The 20983-nt window shown below is 37.3% G+C and overlaps 1 protein-coding gene across 19 annotated transcripts in view; it reads right to left on the bottom strand.

Annotated features, from left to right (window-relative positions):
- BBS9 (Bardet-Biedl syndrome 9) overlaps positions 1-20983 on the bottom strand; it is a 289323-nt gene that overhangs the window by 209295 nt on the left and 59045 nt on the right. For 18 of the 19 annotated variants that reach the window (XR_013947654.1, XR_013947655.1, XM_080582922.1 and 15 more), the window contains exons 10-14: positions 13148-13329; positions 9401-9477; positions 6212-6265; positions 1834-1936; positions 777-881 (exon numbers count right to left, since the gene is read on the bottom strand). Coding sequence is in view for 17 of the 19 variants with exons in the window: in XM_080582922.1 (XP_080439048.1) it covers positions 777-881; positions 1834-1936; positions 6212-6265; positions 9401-9477; positions 13148-13329 (521 nt within the window). In the remaining 2 variants the exon portion in view is untranslated. The remainder of the gene's footprint in view (positions 1-776; positions 882-1833; positions 1937-6211; positions 6266-9400; positions 9478-13147; positions 13330-20983) is intronic. The other variant, XM_080582937.1, reaches the window with a different exon arrangement.

The raw sequence follows: 20983 nt of genomic DNA, 5'->3' as shown, positions 1-20983 counted from the left end.
AATCTGGCTAAGAAATAACTGCTGATTGTGTGAGCACAACAGGGGAGGAGGTGCAGGAGCAAAGCCAAGCAGTGAGAAGTGAAGAATGAACAGATTGCTTAAACTGGTTTATGCTGCATTTAACTTAACATGGAAACCCTGTCTAAGTACAGTTTCTCATGTAGCTTGATGCATATTCCCAAGGCTGTGTGTAGAAAACTAAGTGAATTAGTCTTCAGTTATGGATAGCAGGGTAAATTTACATATTCTATCAGTAGCGTCATTAGGGGTCTATAAAATAGAACGACTTAATTTCTATTCTTTTGGGTCAGTTTATTTGTTTAGAATGAATACATTCAGCTGTTAAGGGGAAGTGAGGAATAATCACTCCCGAAGCTTATTCAAGTTCTCTTCCTCTGTATGGAGGCAGTTATTGTCACATTTGTTGGCAGCCCCAGAAGGCTGAATAGTCATGAAGATGTAATTAACTTCTCGCTCCAAGAGGTGGTTCCTTAAAGAGCAGAACAGAAGCAAATTGATTGGGCAGGGTGGGAAAGCTGGTACAGCTGCTTCCCAAGCCACAAGCATATGATTTTACCTCTTTAAAACTGATTATATAATTTGATGATGCTACATAAGATATTAACTAAAACAAGTAAAGACTAGATTCTGATATACATTATTACTTCTTCAATTACTAACTGCCTTCTTATTTTTTTTCAAAAGAAAGCTGACAAGAAACATGTAAAGAAATACCTTAAAAAATGTAAGTTAATTTGAAATCTTCAGTGGCTCACCTGTTGGTGTACTACATGAAACCACACAATTTCCTTCTAGTTCTGATGGAGGACAATTCCCCTTCAAAAAGACAGACAGGACCACGGTTTCAGATGAATCTGGTTCTAAAAATAATACAAAATTAAATCCAGTAATAACAGCATCCAAATGGAAAAAAAAATCCTGTACTTCAGGAAATATTCTATGAAATTAGGATAGTCATTTCCTTTCATTCACCTTTATCAATCTCTGAACGTGCTTATTTGTGGGAGCTGGAAGCTTTTTTTCTTGAAATATGTAATTAGAAAATGACAAATTACTCTCTCTGAGAGGAAACTAGCATAAGGCATATCCAGTGAAACAACTCAGCACACCTAACACAGAAAATCTCAAAAACAAATGTAATTTTACATGGCAATTTTAATATTCCACAAAGCCATCAGCCCTTTGTTCCTTTCACCTGTTGAGGAAACACAAGAACTGTCCTTTCAGATCAGAGCAGCAGTCAGTAAAGCTCTGTTTCAATAGGGTCCAGTACTGATCATTTCAGAGCATAAGTGGTCTACAGTTTCAACTGAGGCAGTAGGACACGCTTCTCTACTTCTCAGAAAACATTTACAACTTTCAAGGCGATCCTACCTGTGACCTTATTGGAAGAAGGCTATGATCATTCCACAGTTAAGTTGGGAACATTCACTAGAGTGGTCACAGGTCAAGTTTTCTGTCCCCCCTTTTAGAACACCAGTGCCATTCTACATAAACAGAACTGCCACCAAAACAAAACACCCCAGTGAAAGCACCAAACAATAACTGATTTTCTTTCTCCATCATGAAACTGTCTCTTCTCACCTACCATGTGTCACACTGTAACCAAGGAAGCAACTCCATTCCTACATATTTTTTTTGTCTTCCACAAATGGAAAATAAAAGCTGCAGAGTGTACATAGGGCACATTTGTAACTACTTGCACTGCAGTACCTGCAACTATGCACTTGATGAAGGCTGGATTATATCTCTCAAACATCTTCGGAAAAAGTAATATGATAAAATAGCTGTAACAGTACTATAAAAATTTACCTAAATCATTAAAGATGAACTGGTCACAGGTCACTGCTAATGGAGCTTGTACACATACTGACAGGTTTGGTTTCTGTGCAGTCACCCTGCTTTGTACTGTTACCTAAAGAAATCGACATACAGAAGTACTTAAATAAAGGAACAAGTTAATTTCTGCATAGCAAATAATTAGAAAAAAAAAAAAGCAAAAACAAAAATCTGTGAAGAGCATTCAGCAACAATGTTTAAGAACTTCAAATTTCAACTGCAGAAATAATATTTTCCTTTTACAATTCCTTTTTACCTACAATGGTATGAAGTAACAATTTAAAATGCAACAAAAAAAAAGAGGTGACTTCTCACATTCTTTGTAACCTTAAGCAAAGGCAACCTAATGCTAAACTGCTAGTTAACATATTAAAATATTTTCCAAATGTCATGTGCATTTATTTTAATGTGATAAAAATAAAAATACTGCCTTTTTTTAGATAACTAAAGCAAAATAAATAAATTAATTAATGAGAACAAAGCTAACCTAAGTTATTTCCTCTAACTGCAAAGACCAATTCATGGTTTTCTGAATAACTTTAGAATTAAGTTCTATTAAATTTTTTTACAGAAACAAATTCTAAAACTCCATATACAGGATACCCAGCACAACTAAATCTCTAGATTACAAGAGCTGACCAAACTATAAAGCTGGAGCAGCTGCTTCTATTGCAGAAAGAACAGGCTACAAAAATAATGGTTATCAAAAGAATGTCCTTAAGTCAGGTCTAAAAAGGAAGTACTGTGGTGACCTACACCTGAACATGGTCCTACACTTGGGGCACAACAACCCCATGCAACACTACAGTCTGGGGGAAGAGTGGCTGGAAAGCTGCCCAGTGGAATGGGACCTGGGGGCATTGGTTGATAGGCAGTTGAATATGAGCCAGCAGTGTGGGAAGGAAAGCCAACAGCATCCTGGCCTGTATCAGAAATAGAGTGGCCAGCAGGACCAGGGAAGTGATTGTACCTCTGTACCCAGCTCTGGTGAGGCCGCACCTCAAGAGTTGTGCTCAGTTTTGGGCCCCTCAGTACAAGACGGAAATCGAGGTGCTTGAGAGTGTCCAGAGAAGGGCAACAAAGCTGGTGAAGGGTCTAGGGAACAAGTCTTATGAGGAGCAGCTGAGGGAACTGGGGTTGTTTAGCCTAAAGAAAAGGAGTCTCAGGGGAGACCTTATTGCTCTCTATAACTACCTCAAAGGAGGTTGTAGTGATAGGGATAGGTCTCTTCTCCCAAGCACCAAGTGATAGGACAAGAGTAAATGGCCTCCACTTGTGCCAGGGGAGGTTAACATTGGATATTAGGAAAAAATTGTTCACTGAAAGGGTTGTGAAGCATTGGAATAGAATGCCCAGGGAAATGCTTGAGTCATCACCCCTGGAGGCGTTCAAAAGATAAGTAGATACGGTGCTTATGGACATGGTTTAATGGCAGACTTGGCAGTGCTAGGTTAATAGTTGGACTTGATGACCATAGAGGTCTTTCCCAACCTAAATGATTGTATGGTCTGTATGCACATGGATGCTATCTGCCATTATCATCTGTTTTGTATTGCTGGTCTACCAAGTAGTTCACTATGGATAGGTAAAATCATTTTAGGAAAATACTACTTGTTATAAAATGATTGAAGTGTTAGGAAGTCAGACTACTTTAAATGAATTAAGAGCAACATTTACTTTGGTTTAACAACAATGCATCTGAGCTACAAACAGGCATCAAGTCATCCATAGTCACTATTGCTAGTGAAGAAGCAGGAAGGATCACATCTAGCTCTGTACATACATCAGGTAAAGAGCGTCATTCTCTGAAGCCAGAATTTCCATAAAAGAAACAGTGAAGAAGAAATCAATACACTTACAGTTATTATGCTAATTAAGTCAGGTAAAAACATACAGATATGAGAATACACACCTCAGAAAATTTATAGTCAAGACAGTGACATTTGAAGTCAGTGCCAAACTTTATTCAGAGCATTTCTTCAAAAGCAAAACAATGTTTTTCACAAAGTACTTTTGGAGACAATCTGCTCCATGCCCCAGTCCCAAAAGAAGGGCACACAATTCTAAAAAGTCATTTTTGCCCTCAGCTTTGAACTGTTTCAGGTCCAATGTAATTCAATGAATGCAGCTGTGTAAACCCACTTGCATTATCTTTAAGCCAACCAGCTGGGCACTGACAGATCTGCTGACTGCAACCACAAAAAAAATTCAGTGCAAACCAATTATCTATTTATCATCTTTCTAAAGCAGCTACTATACCCAAATTGGTCACTTCAGATCTAATTTAGGCAACATCTACACATCTTCCACTGGGAGCACCAACTGCGTAATTTATCAGGTTACTTTACAAAGTCAAATCTTCAACAGTCTCTTTAAGGTTTGAAAGGGCTGTAAACCACTTAGAGCTGCCAACATCCTGTATGCATGCATTCCTGCCTGAAGCCCAGTCCTCCAAACCATGTGAGTCAAGTATGTTTTTAAGCATCTTCTGCACTCAATTGCAGTTGTAGAGAACTTGCTTGGTTATGTTTGACTTTCTGCTATATGTAAGCCTGAGCCTGAAATGAGAGGGATCCCCTTATACTGTAACTTTTGTTGAGAGTCTAGTTTTATTAAAACTTTCTGACAGGCCTCTGGTTTGTACAAAATTAAAAAAAAAAAAAATTATATTAAAAGCGTCACAAGTGTTGGAAATTTTTTAATGCATAATGCATTGCCTGAAGATTTTTGTGGGTACAATGACCTCTATTACAATGACCAAACAACATTCATTAGTAGCAATACCTACTTTGCAGAAAAGTTGCAAGTTATACATATAAACTGTTTGTAGTTATATCACTCAAGAAAACATTTAATTTTGATTTGGATTTTTATAAAATTTTAAGTTGTCCTTATCTTGTCCTAATTCACTGTTCCAGTTCAAATTAGCCTGACAGGCATCATACCATGCAAACCTTACATGCAATTATTTCTTACTTAAATAAAAACAACACTTATAACTTTTCAAATATTAAATAAATGAATCCATTAACCATGACGAGTTTTCCATCAAGTGCTATTGATTTGAATGGAGACATATATGAAGATCAGTTAAATTAACTTATCACAGGAAAAAAAAGCCGGAAATAATTGCATGAATGAAAACTAGATTTACTATTTTTGTTTCATTAAAACGCATAAAATGCATAAACAAGTAAACAGGAGGGGAAAGCAAAGTCTTCCCATTAAAAAGCTTATCAAATGTTTAAATAAATGCATACATATTTTAAGTGTTTCTCATTTGCCTTACAGTAAAGAGCAGATGAGAGATAATGATGGGAGTTACTCATGTTCCTGATACTGAAATCATTGCCTCTCTCCATAAATGGAATTTGGTAGTTGTATATATAATACTTTCCTCTGTAATAGGTCACTTATAAATTAGTGCCAATGTGAACTAAAAGCTGATAAATTCATACTACTTAAGGTACCCTTACATTCACAAATAGCCTGTTCAACAGCCCAGTGCAGTCCAGCTGAACGTTGAGTTTTCATAGAAAAACTGTCACAGACTTGATCAGGACCAGGGTTTTATCCTGCCTTTTTTTTTTACTTTTTTTTTTTTTTAATCATTTTAAAGTGTAGAGAAAGATGCTGAGCTAAATACAACTAAGTTACAGTAATGTAAGGGAATTCATTTCAATTAATAGTCCAGTCAGGCTCTGAATTCTTCACTCAGGACAGAGGCAGAACTTGCAAGGTTCTCAGAAACAAGGCCCTGATTTTGCTCCACCTGTACTCCTACAAAAGCCTCTCAAATTCAATATATAAATATATATTTTATGCAATACTGAGGAGAAACTATACTTGCACACACATACGTGCACACGCACATTTATACTTTCTTTGGAACCAGAGGTAACAGTCCTCAGGGAGGGCTGCAATTGTATCAATTTTCAAATTAGATTTTCCTGGCTTTTTTGTACTAACAAAAACTGTGAAATTCTTTTTACAAGAGAAAGTTTATTTTTGCTTATTGACAACTGAAAAGGCAGCTACCTTCAAATTTTGAATAAATATTTATTCCCTTTGAAAAGTGTTGGAAAAATATTCTTAAACTTCAAGAACAACTTCCCTCCACCCTAATTTTTTTTTGTTTGTTTCTTGGCAAACATCACAGAAATAAGATTCCAACCACTTCAACAGAAGGCATGCAAGATAAACACCTGTTATATGAAGGGAAAAACAAAAGTATATAACAGCATTTCAAATTCTACTCATTTTCATAATCTAAGTGAAATACACAGAAAATATTAAAGGTTTTCTAAAATTTGCCATCACTGTTTGCTATGGTTTGAGTAAGGCACAGTACCTTTACTGTTACTGATGGTACTACCTCTGCTTTTACCTCACTGTCAATGGCTTTCTGTGAAGATGAAAACAGAGTAAATTCAATATTACACACGAATGAACACAATGAATGTAATATTACTCTCCTACCATCAATTTGGTAAATAGGGAATTAACTGTAAAGGACTTATCATTCTGATGACAGATTAAAATACACAAAATACATTTCTGAGCTCCTGAAAATGTAAAGCCTCTGTTTGAAATTGCCTGCAAAAAGGACAGCAAAAGGTCATGAATGTTGTGTATATAAGGAACTAATACACTTTGATGTATATATGAATATTTGAAACTGTTTTGCTTGGCATGCTTCTTCCTACTGTATATTTATTTCAATTTTGGAAACTCCTCCTGTTACTCAGTAGGGAAAGGTGACCTCCAATCTGCCAACGTATTATATACACATCCTAGCACGTACTACAAAGTCATTGCACACAATCTTCTAATCAGAAATATATTTTGAACTTCAAAAGAATATTATGGCAGGCATTTTGTTATTCCCACTTATATCTATTTCAAGATGCAATTCCATCTAATGAAAAATTCATCTTGGCTACAGCTTGTTTTAATATCTTGTTATATGATCAGATTTCATTTTGCATCAGGGTTGTCTCAACAGTTTAAGAAGTATTTCAACATGTTTGAACTAGTTTATTTTAAAGGAATACTTCACTACTGCTGTAATACTAAATTCCTCACATGAATGTATACCTTCTCATGATAAGAGTAAATTTAAAACAATCCGCTGTGCTCTATCCACACTCTTTCATACCAGCATGCTACTATAAAGTTCACATATGCAAAGTTCCTAAGAAGTCAGGAGGTTGGTAGGCTCTCTCTAGAAGTAGAAGTTTCATTCAACTACTGTATATCTTTTCACAATATAAAAACATAGGGTCTTTCATACTGGATTAGATGATTGGCTTGTCAAGTACACTGGCTCTGACAGTGACCAGTGGATGATCCTGAAGAAATAACATGGGTGCAAAGAGACTGATTCTTGCCCTGGTCTACTATATTCAGCTTTCAGAAATCAGCTGGGACTTCCTGAATCAGAGGCCGTACTTAGGAGGTGGTGTCAAATAACCATAATGGTCTTCCATTTGATTATCTAATCCATTCTAGCATATCTTTATACTCTTTGCTCCTACCACATATCACAATTTAAATCTTTTCAAATGAGCAGAAGTAGTATTTGCAAACCTGTAGAAGCCCTAAAATTATTCTCACATTTGCTTTATTGATCCTAATTCATTAAGTGTCTTACTATACGTTTCCTTCCTAGATAGATACTGAAGGAACATCTAGGAAATTATACCTCTCAGGAAACTAAAATATATGGATGGCCTTGGGCAATAAAGATTCAAGGCCATGATTCATTTGGTATATTGAGTTACTTATATCCAAAGAAGACCATCTACAAGTGGAAGATTGAGCAAATGAATACAAGATTAGAGCATTCTACACGTCTAGCAATTTTAAGTAATGTGAGCAGATTGTTACAGTTAGCCAAGATCATGTCACTGTCCTTTTTTTTACCATCAACTAGTCTTTTCTGTAGGCAAGTGCTAGGCCATATTATAAAAAGGTCTCTTCATCAACTAGTATCAGCAGCAGCAGTAATAAAAATAGACTCTAAAGTTATCAAATAGATGTATAAATGTATTTAAAAGCAGTTTTGTGTATTTTTAAAACGTTAGTCATGAAAAATTAGTTTTGTAGAAATCAGTGGCTAGATATGACTAATTACAGATGTTATGTTGCAATGACCACGTTTCTGAAAGCCTCACATGAAAAACCTTTAAGTGACAATGTAAGATCACCTAAATTTTAATTTGAACTGTTTTTCATAAGTTACATATGCAAATAAGAGCAAAAACTCTATCTAGGCCGCTATGCCAGATAATATTGAATGATACCTTGCCGAAGATTACTCATTACAATGCATCATTGAGTGATTAGTACATTCTATCTTTAAAAGATCCACAGGATGACACTTCTGTTTCCCCCCAAATTATTAACTGCTTTAACAATTCTCATTATTACAAAGTTATCCCAGATCCTAAGAAAGTTTCTTCACTTACTTTTGCTTAGCCAAGAATTGAAAAGGTCCTCAGAAAAAAAGATACTAAGCAGTTTTATTTACTCAAGTTAAAATGATTAACAAAAACGTGTTTTAATTGATGGACAGGTGGTGCTATGCAGAAACTCAGTCCCACAAATATAAACAAATAGAAATGACTATTTCAGATGTTTCAACTATCGTTATGAGGATAAGGCTTATGTTATATTACAAACTGAGAAATAGGCCAGAAAGTGCACAAGACAATGTTACCTCGAACAGTAAATATGACTGCAAGCAGCCTTAAATATTATTCATACAAAACAGAAGAAAAATAGCATGTGCTTACTTATGCATTGCAAGTTATTAATTTTATAATCATTAGAGCTATGATATGTACATTTCTCCTACAAAAATACCTCATATTTCTTTGCTGTTTTCAAATCTAAAAAGCACAAGTGTACAACTTACATCCACTCACCCAACAGGCAGCAGTGAACTTTAATAAGTCAGTATTGTGCAGTATTTTATATAACTAAATTGCTACATAAATAATAGGTATACTTATTGACTAATTTTCAATTTATTTCTAATTCCCTCTCCCAGTGATCTGAACAGTTAAAGACAGAGGAAAGCCTGTCAAAACTCTAAAGCATTAGAAAGTGGTCTCTAAACATGTGCTATAACGATAATAGCAAGTTAGTGGCTAATAACAGCACAATTGCATGATAGAGAGCAGCGTATCAGGTAGCAGTAGATATGAGACAGTCTGTTCACGTATTTGTCTGAAAGTCCCTCAAGTCCCAGGACCATATGAAAAGCCATGGAGGCAAAAAGCACTAAAGTAAGAGCAGGACCAAGAAGTGGTCACAGTACACAGTTGTAAATGACATACATGGGGACAGCACACATCTAAAAGACAATGAATTTGGACTGTCAGTTGCTTTGCATAAAACCTGGCACCCAGCTGAACATGGCTTGGTCCACCCAAGGCAGATCTGAACACTGCACCTAAGATTTGGCACTGCTTGCAAAAAGGGGCTACTATGACTTTCAAAAAGGTTTGCTATTTCTTTTTATACATGTACATACAGATTCTGCATCCAAGTCTGGTGAAACTTCTGCAGTGACAATTAGATCTCTCCGTTTTTCAGATTGGGGTAAAATATCTGAAAGAAAACAAGAAAAATCATTCAGCTCTCCTTTAACAATTGTGCATCTACATTCCTAAATACAATTCCAACAGCATCAATTTCCAGACTTTTACATAATTACACCTATTACTGTAATGAAAAAAACAATGCATATACTCTTTGAACAAAGAAAGTTCTGAGTTTTGTAGGATTTCTATAGACAGCCTAAACCTGATTTGTGCATGAAAAAAAAAAAAAAATTTAGATGCATTCTATAACAGGATTTTACATATACTATTCATGATCCAGTCCCAGGAAAAATATGAGAAAGTTTTTGTTTTGTTTAAACTTATTTCCACACGTGCATATAATAGTACACCTATAGTAAACAACTGTCACAAAATACACAGCACAGGTCTCATTTGGTGCACTTCCATCTAAATTTGATAATAAGCTTGACAGAAATGTTCTGCCTAACGTAGAACATAACATCTGTAGCATAACTAAAACAGATTTTTAAAGGTTTAAAAGTGTTTTATGTTATATAGGGCTTGGTTACAATATGTTACCTGATTATTTCCAGGAATGTTAACACACAAGGTAAAGAATGGCATGAACTCACTTATATGCATGATATAAAAACTTATACAGATTCACATATGCAAAAAATATCACAAGGATTAAAAGCAAGGCATTTAAATACCATAACAAATTATATAATCATTTTGAAGGCAGAGAAAGGAGAGGAAAGAAGTCTAGCTCTGTGGTATTTGTGTCTTTCTGCAATGCACTTCTATCTCTCAAAACTAAATGTGTCAGGGAAAAAACAAAACAAAACAAAACAAAAAACAGGAAATTCATAGTTCCTAAAGTAACAAACAGTAAAAAACTTAATGAAAGATGAAAATAACATTTTCATTGGAAAAATGAGCACATGAGCACATCCAGAAAGCTGCAAGAATTGTATTGTATACAGCCTGAAAACAACCCACAAGTAGTAAGAAGCACATTATGTCTCTTTCTAATAAGAGAGTCATTGGAAAAAAACTGTTAAGATAACCAGAGAAATTAAGATTTCATTTTCTTGTGCTCAAAGAAAATTTTTACTTTAAGGAAAAATGAAAAGCAAAACCAAGCATGTTCCTCCAAGATCACCTACTAAAGAAGCCTAAGCCTGTTTCATAATGCCATGACCAATTTGCACACAATTGGTTCTGACAATTGCACAAGACTCAACACAATCTTTTGCACATGTATGGATAAGAAAATATCTTCCTTTTCTAACCCTATTTAACCAATTCTCCTTCAGGATGTTTTTTCAAGCAACGTATGATGCAACTTCTGTTGTGCTATCATATTTCTGTTAGAAATAGACACAGACCAATGTTTACATAGATCCTAGAATGGTTTGGGTTGGAAGGGACCTTAAAGACCATCTAATTCCAACCCCTCTGCCATGGGCAGGGGCACTTTCTACTAGACCAGGTTGCCCAAGGCCCCATCCAGCCTGGCCTTGAACACTTCCAGGTATGGGGCACCCACAGCTTCTCTGGCAAACTGTGCGTGTGCCTCACCACACGTAAGCTTCCATTTTTTTCTTGATATTAAATTGAGTCAAACACCTATGGTTAATTGCTTATGTCATCCAGACTGATGCAAGTAACATTAGAGTTAAGTTAGCTTAGCAGCTATGTATTTAAAAATATTTCTTCAGTTTGTAATATAAAACCTTCTTCTCCAAAATGTATAAAACAACCAAAGTTCAACAGTTTAACGGTCAGCACTGAACAGAAATACATGACTTATTTATGGAAATAACTGCTCTAAGTTTTTTATATGATGACCTAATTCTAAATGCCTTCCATTTTTGGAAGTCAAAATGAAACAAAGAAAAATTATTTCCATGTAAGGGTATATGTTTTCAAAACAACACCAGCTCTTACTGCATACATGTGAAATCACAAGACAGAAAAATCAATGGTTCATTTTAAAGATCATGTTTAGAGTAACTGAATGGTGACCAGCACTCAAAGGTATTTTGTATTCAACCAGCCGTGATTAACAGTTATTTTAAGACTTAGCTAAAAGATCTAGAAAAGCCAAAATGAAACAAAGCCAAAACATCCTAAACTGAAAGGCATTCTTCATAACTAAGTGAAAAGTTTTCCAACAAGCTTTACATCCAGTTAAACCAGTACAAAAATTTCATTAGAGCATATCTCCACAATGAAGAGAACATTCATAAAAAACACATCTGAAACCACCACTGCAATACCTTAAATCAGATTAGAAAGATCTTGAGGAAGAAAACAAACAAACGAACAAACAAAAAAACATTAAAAACAAGAGAATAAAGTAAAAAGGTCATCAATACTCACAGAAAATACATCAATCTTATACTATCACATTTTTACTAGAAAAGTTACAAAGGACAGTTATGTCTTCTTACTCTAAATATCTTCCATACAATATGTTAAGAGAAATAAACAAAAGTTTATTCACTTCATGAAGGGATTTATTCCTTCCATCGTGCTATTCTTTCCTTTGGTTATGATAGCCAGACAAAGCATTCAAATACTTATAAGAAGGGCTGTGGTAAAAGCAACAAAATTTTACACACATGCATATATGTTTAAATAACCAATTACTGGGTTTGTTAAATTAAACAAACAACCTAAATTAGTCTATTATAACAATAATTGACAAAGTTACATTTAATTAAAAAAAAAAAACAAGAAACTTTGCATTGTAGAATCAAGCTTATGAGTGCAGTTTACAAATCTCTTCTCATTTTCTAGGAATTTTCAGCAAAGAAAACCACAAATATTTCTTTAATGCATTTTAAGAACATGCTAACTATCAGCAGGAAGAGATTTTAATTGGTTCTTTCTATTTGTCTAATACATTTTTTCCACAGTTTTCTGTAGAATCATATGCTTCCAATTCCCTGTGAGAGTCAGATCCACTGTTTAAAAACTCAGTTTTGAAAACACAAATTTTGCATGATCTTTGTAGAAATCATGTGCTGATACTTAACTCAATGCAAATTTTAAGAATCAAAGAATCACAGAATATCCTGAGTTGGAAAGGACCCACAAGGATCATTAAGTCCAACTCCTGGCTCCACACAAGACTACCTAAAAAACAAACCATGTGTCTGAGAGCGTTGTCCAAACACTTTTTGAACTCTGACAGGCTTCGTGCTGTCACCAATTCCCTGGGAAGCCTGTTCCAGAGCATGAAGCCTGTTCCAGTGCCCAATGTGTGCACTGTGGGTAAATTCCAGTTTACCATGTTAATTTATTTAGCTTTTTATATCTCTTAGTATGTCTTTCAAATACAATCGGTTTTGAAAGAGGCAACAGAATTTTTAATACGAGTCATTCTTTATTAACTACATGGTGTTTAAGAAAATTTGTGATAAGAAAGCAGAGAATTTGGCAATATTTCTGCTCTCTCTGAAGCCTGAGAGGTATAGCAGGCTGTTGCTGTGAAATTACTGAAATTTTCTTGCTTTTGGGTAGTATATGCAATGTCATTTTTATCGTCAAAGTCTTTGCATTAATGAGAATTATCTGCAATCGAGCGTAAATATATTGAAAGTTCCGACAAGCATTATGAAAAAAGAAATATAAACTGTATATACAAACAAATGAAACCCAGTTGGTTAAACATCAGTACATTTATATAAATGGGAGTAATATACCTTGTGTCTTCATAGCTTCCCTGATGATTTTCTGAAGCTCTTTCATTTCAGCATTGAATTCTTCATAGTTTACTTCCTTAGAATCAACTCTAGGAGCCTGGAAGAATGAAGGATCAGTTCCAAGGTAGGAACACTGCAGATGTCCATTTTCACTCAGAGTAACTATAACACCTTTCAGATTCCTGCATATTAAAAAAAAAAAAAAAAGTTTTAGAAATTGTAAATAGTCATAGGAGTGATTATAACATTTATTTTATGTTTCTACTGGTCCACCTACAAATATAATAGAACTTCCTGTTTTTAAGAGATTATTTGACCAAGAGAAAACTACAATATTCTTCAATTCAGATGCATTTATTCATATTACTCCTGTTTATTCCAATCGCACCTAAGGACCACTCTGTGCTAGAAGATTACTTAAATATCATCCAAATATTTCAGAATCTGTTTAAATAAGACAAGCAAAGGAAAGGACCAGAACAAACAAGCTAAGTAGACAGTACTGTTGATGTAGCCATTTTTTTCCACCAATTGTTACCTTTTTTTTTTTTTTAAGTATGGATATTCAGGTTGGTATGCAGGAAGAGGAACTAGCTAAATGGAAAACCAAGCAAGGGAAGGGAAAGGATGCATTAGAACACATCACTAATCAATAGAAAAGGTTCATAATCAATGGAAAAGGTTCTCAGTGAAGAGGCTTTGATGGCATCAGTAGCCCGTACCCATTTTTTGTCTGCTGCTACAACAACTGTGCTGGCTTCAAGCCCTAGCTGGCTCTTCCCTGAGGTGCCTGTCTGAAAGGAGTCCACATGGATCCAGAAGATTCCCTTACATTACTCTGGATCAATACAAACAAGTGTTTTACTAGCTATGCTCCAGTCTATTTTCTCTGCAGGGAGCAGTACTTTGATAAACTTAAACCTCCAAAATCCCACTCATATTTTGTTTATCTGATCATGTACCACGCATATAAAATACCTAGGAAGGTATATAACAAATTATGGGACTGCTGAGACTACTGCCACATTTTGCTTAACTTGAAGGCTATTCAAAAATAGAAGAAGAACTAAACAGTAAAGACGAGCATGGATGGTAACAGCAAAAATTAAGAGAAACCTAACTCTCATTTTATTTTTAAAGCACTCTTAATTAAATAAGTTTATATTTATTTTCATAATCACAAAAAATCATATTCATGCCAATAATTTGCTCTTATTTCATACTTAGAATGTCTTAGAGCAGACAGCCTCTGTGTCAAATACAATTGTCCTTGTATAAATTAAATATAGATTGAATTGTATGTTTAATTCCTAGATCTATAGAACTTAATTTTCATAAGAAGGTATAATGCATTATCCCCCTAATTAGATGCATATAAAATGTTTCTTATATAAATGTTCAGCTATTATTTGTAAAGAAATAAAAAATATTTTAACCTTTATACATTGATGCCATTGAAGCAGCCCAATTAGTTCAATCTTTGTTGAAAAAACAGGTGGATATTAAAAAAAGTGTTCAGTCTGGTTTCCTACAATGTCCTGTACCATGGAGCTCTAGTACACACAGATTGGAAAGTTCATTCCAAAATTTTCCAGGGTGAAGTAATTATGAAGTCAACAGATGTCACTGGTAAGTTTTGTCAAGTGATGGTTTAATTGTACATTCAGAAACTTTTTTTAAAACACAAAATGCTAAGACCAGTATACAAGTGTTGGTTTCTGTATTCTAATCAAACATTCTGGAAAAAAAGTCTGTTGTAGCTGAAATCTTCTGAACTCTGTACAGTTTGAATCTCATACAGAAATGATGACCCCATTGGGCTAAGAACTGTACAGACAAGCAATTGCCACAGGTGAGCTGGAGCTTTCTCTTTCCACAGACAGTATTTTTTACTCAGTGAATGAAATAGTTCAACCAGGAGATGTATGTATCTCTGGAAATCTTGGGGGGGGGGGGGGGGGGGGGGGGGGGAGGAGAGGTGGGGGTTGTTTGTTTGTTTTCACAATAAGTACCTTTGTCTTTTTCTGCAGATGGAACACACAAAACTAAAGTGCCTTCTGGAACATAGTACAGACTGGAAACACACCATTCCCCTTCTCTATCATATAAGTTCCTCTTAAACAGTCTTGTCTTTCAGAAGTACTGTTCCTACCGCCACAGAAGTACTTCCAGCAACCTCCTCAATTTTTAATTTTTAAATATTAACATTCACTACAAAAAGTAAGCAAACTGTAAGAAGAGCTCGTCTTTGTGAGCACCATAAGGTTGAGGATGCAAAGTCAACTCCAACAAATACTTTAAGAAAACAAAGGAGACTTAACTGACTTTCAATTTACCTATCCGGTACCTATGTTAGCAGCCATCCTGCAAATGTAATGGCCTATTTCTGACATGCAAGCTTTGGGGCTTGCATAAATTATTTCTGAAAAATTGAAAATTCTCTGTCTCAGAGTGAGATGAAGATGAACTGAATACAAGCGTTGGTCTCCCTGGCCACTTGAATTTTCGTTGCACTCTAAAGTTGGTTGCTTTGCTCAGGACTGGGTCTGTTGCTGGATATACATGCAGGACTGACCAGGTAGGGCTCTGTTCATCCAAGTTTTCTTATGTGCAAAAAGCTCTGTACAACATATACCTGGAATACATTTTCAGAATCCTGGGATAGCACATGTAACAAACACATTGGGCTAACTCAGAGACCTGCATGGGAACAACCACAGAATCATAGAATCATAGAATACCCCAAGTTGGAAGGGACCCATAAGGATCATCAAGTCCAAATCCTGGCACCGCACAGGTCTGCCCAAAAGTTTAGACCATGTGACTAAGTGCACAGTCCAATCGCTTCTTAAATTCAGACAGGCTTGGTGCAGTGAATACTTCACTGGGGAGCCTGTTCCAGTGTGCGACCACCCTTTCGGTGAAGAACCTCTTCCTGCTGTCCAGCCTAAACTTCCCCTGCCTCAGCTTAACACCATTCCCGCGGGTCCTGTCACTGGTGATAATGGAGAATAGGTCCCCTGCCTCTCCACTCCCCCTCGCGAGAAAGCTGTAGACTGCGATGAGGTCTCCCCTCAGCCTCCTCTTCTCCAGGCTGAACAAGCCAAGTGACCTCAGCCTCTCCTCATACGTCTTACCCTCTAGGCCCTTCGTCAACCATCTTCGTCGCCCTCCTCTGGAGGCTCTCCAACAGTTTAATGTCCTTTTTGTACTGTGGTGCCCAGAACTGCACACAGTACTCGGGTGAGGCCACACCAGCGCAGAGTAGAGCGGGACAATCACTTCCCTTGACCGACTAGCAATGCCGTGCTTGATGCATCCCAGGATATGGTTGGCCCTCCTGGCTGCCAGGGCACACTGCTGGCTCATATTCAACTTGCTGTCAACCACAACCCCCAGATCTCTCTCTGTGGGGCTGCTCTCCAGCGTCTCGTCGCCCAGTCTGTACGTACAGACAGGGTTGCCCCGTCCCAGGTGCAGGACCCGGCACTTGCTTTTGTTAAACTTCATGTGGTTGGTGTTCGCCCAGCTCTCCAATCTGTCCAGATCTCTCTGCAAGGCCCTTCCACCCTCATCCGAGTCCACAACTCCTCCAAGTTTGATGTCGTCGGCAAATTTGCTCAAAACACCTTCTAGTCCTACATCCAAATCATTTATAAAAACATTGAAGAGGACTGGCCCTAAAATGGAGCCTTGAGGGACCCCAGTAGTGACCATCCGCCAGCCAGATGTGGCCCCATTTACCACAACCCTTTGAGCCCTGCCCGTCAGCCAATTGCTCACCCATCGCATAATATTTTTGTTTAGCTGTATGCTGGACATTTTGTCCAGTAGGATCCTATGGGAAACCGTGTCAAAAGCTTTGCTGAAGTCCAAAAAGATCACATCAGCTGGTCGACCTTGATCGACTAGATGGGTGATCCTATCATAAAAGGAAATCAAATTTGTTAGGCAGGACCTACCCCTCATGAACCCATGCTGGCTGGGACCAATGACTGCATTGTCCCCCAGGTGCGCTTCAGTAACTTCGAGGATCATCCTCTCCATAATTTTACCAGGCGCTGACGTGAGACTGACAGGCCTGTAATTGCTAGGGTCTTCTTTCTTACCCTTCTTGAAAATTGGCACAACATTTGCCAGCTTCCAGTCCACTGGGACCTCTCCAGATTCCCAAGATCGTTGAAAAATAATTGAGAGAGGTCCCATGATGACGTCAGCCAGCTCTTTAAGCACCCTGGGATGAATCCCATCCGGACTCATGGACTTGTATGGATCCAGGTGGAGCAGTAAATCCCGCACACGTTCAGGGTCGGTTGGGAGTTTGTCATTCCCACCATCATGGTCCTCCAGCTCAGGGTACCCTGGGTCGCAAAGCCCATCATCAGTGTTGAAGACAGAGGCGAAGAAGGCATTAAACGTCTCTGCTTTGCCTATGTCATTGTCTGTGAGGAGACCCTCCCCATCTAGTAGTGGACCTATGTTTTCTTTGGTTCTCCTTTTTCTGTTCACATATCTAAAAAAACTTTTTTATTGTCTCCCACAGACATGACCAACTTCAACTCTAGTTGGGCTTTGGCCACACAAATTTTCTCCCTACAAACACGAACAGCATCCCTGTATTCCTTCCTCATCGCCTGACCCTCCTTCCAGCAGCCATACACTTTCTTTTTTCGCCTAAGCTCCAGTAGAAGATTCCTGGTCAGCCAGGCTGGCCTTCTGCCCCACCTGCCTGACTTCTGATATTTTGGAATTGCCTGATCTTGTGCTTTTAGGAGGCAGTGCTTAAAGATTGACCGGCACGGATGGACACCAATGCCTTCAACATTGCCTTCAACCATGCAAGGACAGAGACTATTGCCAACACTTGGGCCATAACTCAGTCTTTATAAGGTATGCAAGTAACACTTAATGCATAAGACTTCGCTTAATGACTGCCAAGCGTTTGCAAAGAACTGTGCCATATTCGCCATGGGTGCAGAAAAGTCCTTAGTAAGGGATATTGTTGAGGCAGATAAAGGGAAGTTGAATCTTACATGCTTCCAAATACAGTCTCGCTATTTGCTATTTAGTTACAATAAATAATGTCTAAATTATTATAATAACTACCAGAACAGTTCCATATGAGCTTGTTCCATAAGTAAAAAAAAAAAAAATGACACCTGAACACAACACAATTTTAAAATTTCTTTCCTGAGGCTATGCATCCATTAAGCTAAAAAGGAAAGCTCCATGAAGATGCCTGAATGTGAATCAAAGGACATGAAAAAATCTAGCTACACTGTTAGCAATAAATCTTTGATGATATACTACTAAAGTATAATAGATTCAAAAATCGTTTGTAAATACAGCCCTTCCTATGTATCTTTAAAATTGACAGTCATCTGCAGATAAATTAGTCTATAAAATGAAATCAAATCAAATCAGTGAGGTGATTTCCCTGTAAAAATTAAGGGTTTTTTAATGGCTTGAAGTTTATGTCAGCAAAAATCTTATATTACAGAATGAACATTCAAAAACTCCACCATAAAATAAACTCATTTTGACCAACTTTCCTTTCAGCCATGACATTCTTTAATTTTTCACTATTTCAGAGACAAAAGCATTGGTTTAAGAAAGCAGCATAAGAAATGACACTTTTCCTTTGCTTCAGGTAGTGTTTTGCTGGGTCCTAAAAAAGACTTTTCAATATGAAACTTATACAAATGTTTTTTTAAAAAAGGTTTTGTTTTGTGGTGGTTTTTTTTTTTAGTGATCATCCCTTGTTAATGCTGTCCGTGAATCTGTACATTAACAGAAACAATAAGAGAAATATGGCTATCAAGTTGTAACATATGATTTATAACACATTAATTTCTCTGTTGAAGCATTTGTCAGCCAGTCAAGACTGCCTTATTTCTCAAGCTTTTCTAACAGTGGTTAAAGACAGGAAGGGGGAGGGGGAGCGTATTTAACATTTTTATAGTAGTTTCCCCACAGCTACTGCAGTCATGCAATATCCCTGCAAATGCCATTACTTCATTTGGCACATTCTACACACAATCTGGAATTTCAATTACTTGTTAAATTTCTTTTATTGTAACCCCCCCCCCCGCTTTTATTTTTTTAAATATATATCACACAATAGTCAAAGTAATAGCAAATCCAAGGGGACACTTTAATAGTAAGGAACTCGAAGTATGAAACAAATTATTCTGGTATCTAAAATAACTTTATAGTACAAAGCAACTCCTACTCACATATGGTAATAATTTGAAAAAAATCTTTTATTGGATTCTGGGTAATAATAGTGGAATATGCTTTCTGTAGGTCTTCTCTTACTAAACAAATTGCTCACAACATTTCTTAAAGAAATTAAAATGATTTGCATGTTTCCAGTTATATAATACCAAATTGATCAGTCAAACAACTGGCTTAGAATTACATATTGAACTTCTGAGTTCTACTTGAAGAAAAAGCTAAGCCTTGGACAAGGTCTGATTACTGACAATATTTACAGTTTTAATTATTTATGTTTATAGTACCATATAAAACTTCTATCTCAATTTCAGAAGCAGTCTTTCCAATTGATATTACTCATATCCATAATTTTATCAAACAAAATCTCTGCAGTACTACTTTTAGTCACTTATTGATAATGAATTATTTATAAACAACCAAATTCAGAAAATAAATCCTGAATTGTGCTCCAGCATTTTAAACCCAATTATCTTCTCATTTTATCATCCTCTGAAGTAACTACATGCAACAGCAAAACTATAATTTCACCTTTTGGTTTAGTGCTTTTGGAAAAACAATTATTTTACATCTCTCTACCATTTTGACATCATTTTATTTCACAGAATCACAGAATCACAGAATCGTCTAGGTTGGAAGAGACCTCCAAGATCATCTAGTCCAACCTCTGTCCTAACACTAACAAGTCCTACACTAAACCATATCACTAAGGGCTACATCTAAACGTCTTTTAAAGACCTCCAGGGATGTCGACTCAACCACCTCCCTGGGCAGTCCATTCCAATGCCTAACAACGCTTTCAGTAAAGAAGTTCTTCCTAACGTCCAACCTAAACCTCCCCTGGCACAACTTTAGCCCATTCCCCCTCGTCCTGTCACCAGGCACTTGGGAGAATAGACCAACCCCCACCTCACTACAGCCTCCTTTAAAGTACCTATAGAGAGCGATGAGGTTTCCCCTGAGCCTCCTCTTCTCCAGGCTAAACAACCCCTGCTCCCTCAGCCGCTCCTCGTAAGACTTGTTCTCCAGACCCCTCACCAGCTTCGTTGCCCTTCTCTGGACTCGCTCGAGCACATCCATGTCCTTCTTGTAGCGAGGGGCCCAAAACTGAACACAGTACTCGAGGTGCGGCCTCACCAGAGCCGAGTACAGGGGGACAATCACCTCCCTAGACCTGCTGGCCACACTGCTTCTTATGCAAGCCAGGATGCTGTTGGCCTTCTTGCCCACCTGAGCACACTGCTGGCTCATATTCAGCTGCCTATCAACCAGTATTCCCAGGTCCTCCTCTGCCAGGCAGCTCTCCAACCACTCATCTCCCAGCCTGTAGCGCTGCTTGGGGTTGTTGCGCCCCAGATGCAGGACCCAGCACTTGGCCTTGTTGAACTTCATACAGTTGACCTCAGCCCATCGGTCCAGCCTATCCAGATCCTCCTGCAGAGCCTTCCTTCCCTCGAGCAGATCGACACACGCACCTAACTTGGTGTCATCTGCAAACTTACTGAGGGTGCAACCGATCCCCTCATCCAGATCATCGATAAAGATATTAAAGAGGACCGGCCCCAGCATTGAGCCCTGGGGGACTCCACTAATAACCGGCCT

The sequence above is a fragment of the Anser brachyrhynchus genome, assembly GCF_964034855.1.
Source record: "Anser brachyrhynchus genome assembly, chromosome: 2".
In the NCBI taxonomy this organism is placed as follows: Eukaryota; Metazoa; Chordata; class Aves; order Anseriformes; family Anatidae; genus Anser; species Anser brachyrhynchus.
Note: the sequence above shows the minus strand (reverse complement) of the source record. Positions and strands in the feature narration are given on the sequence as shown.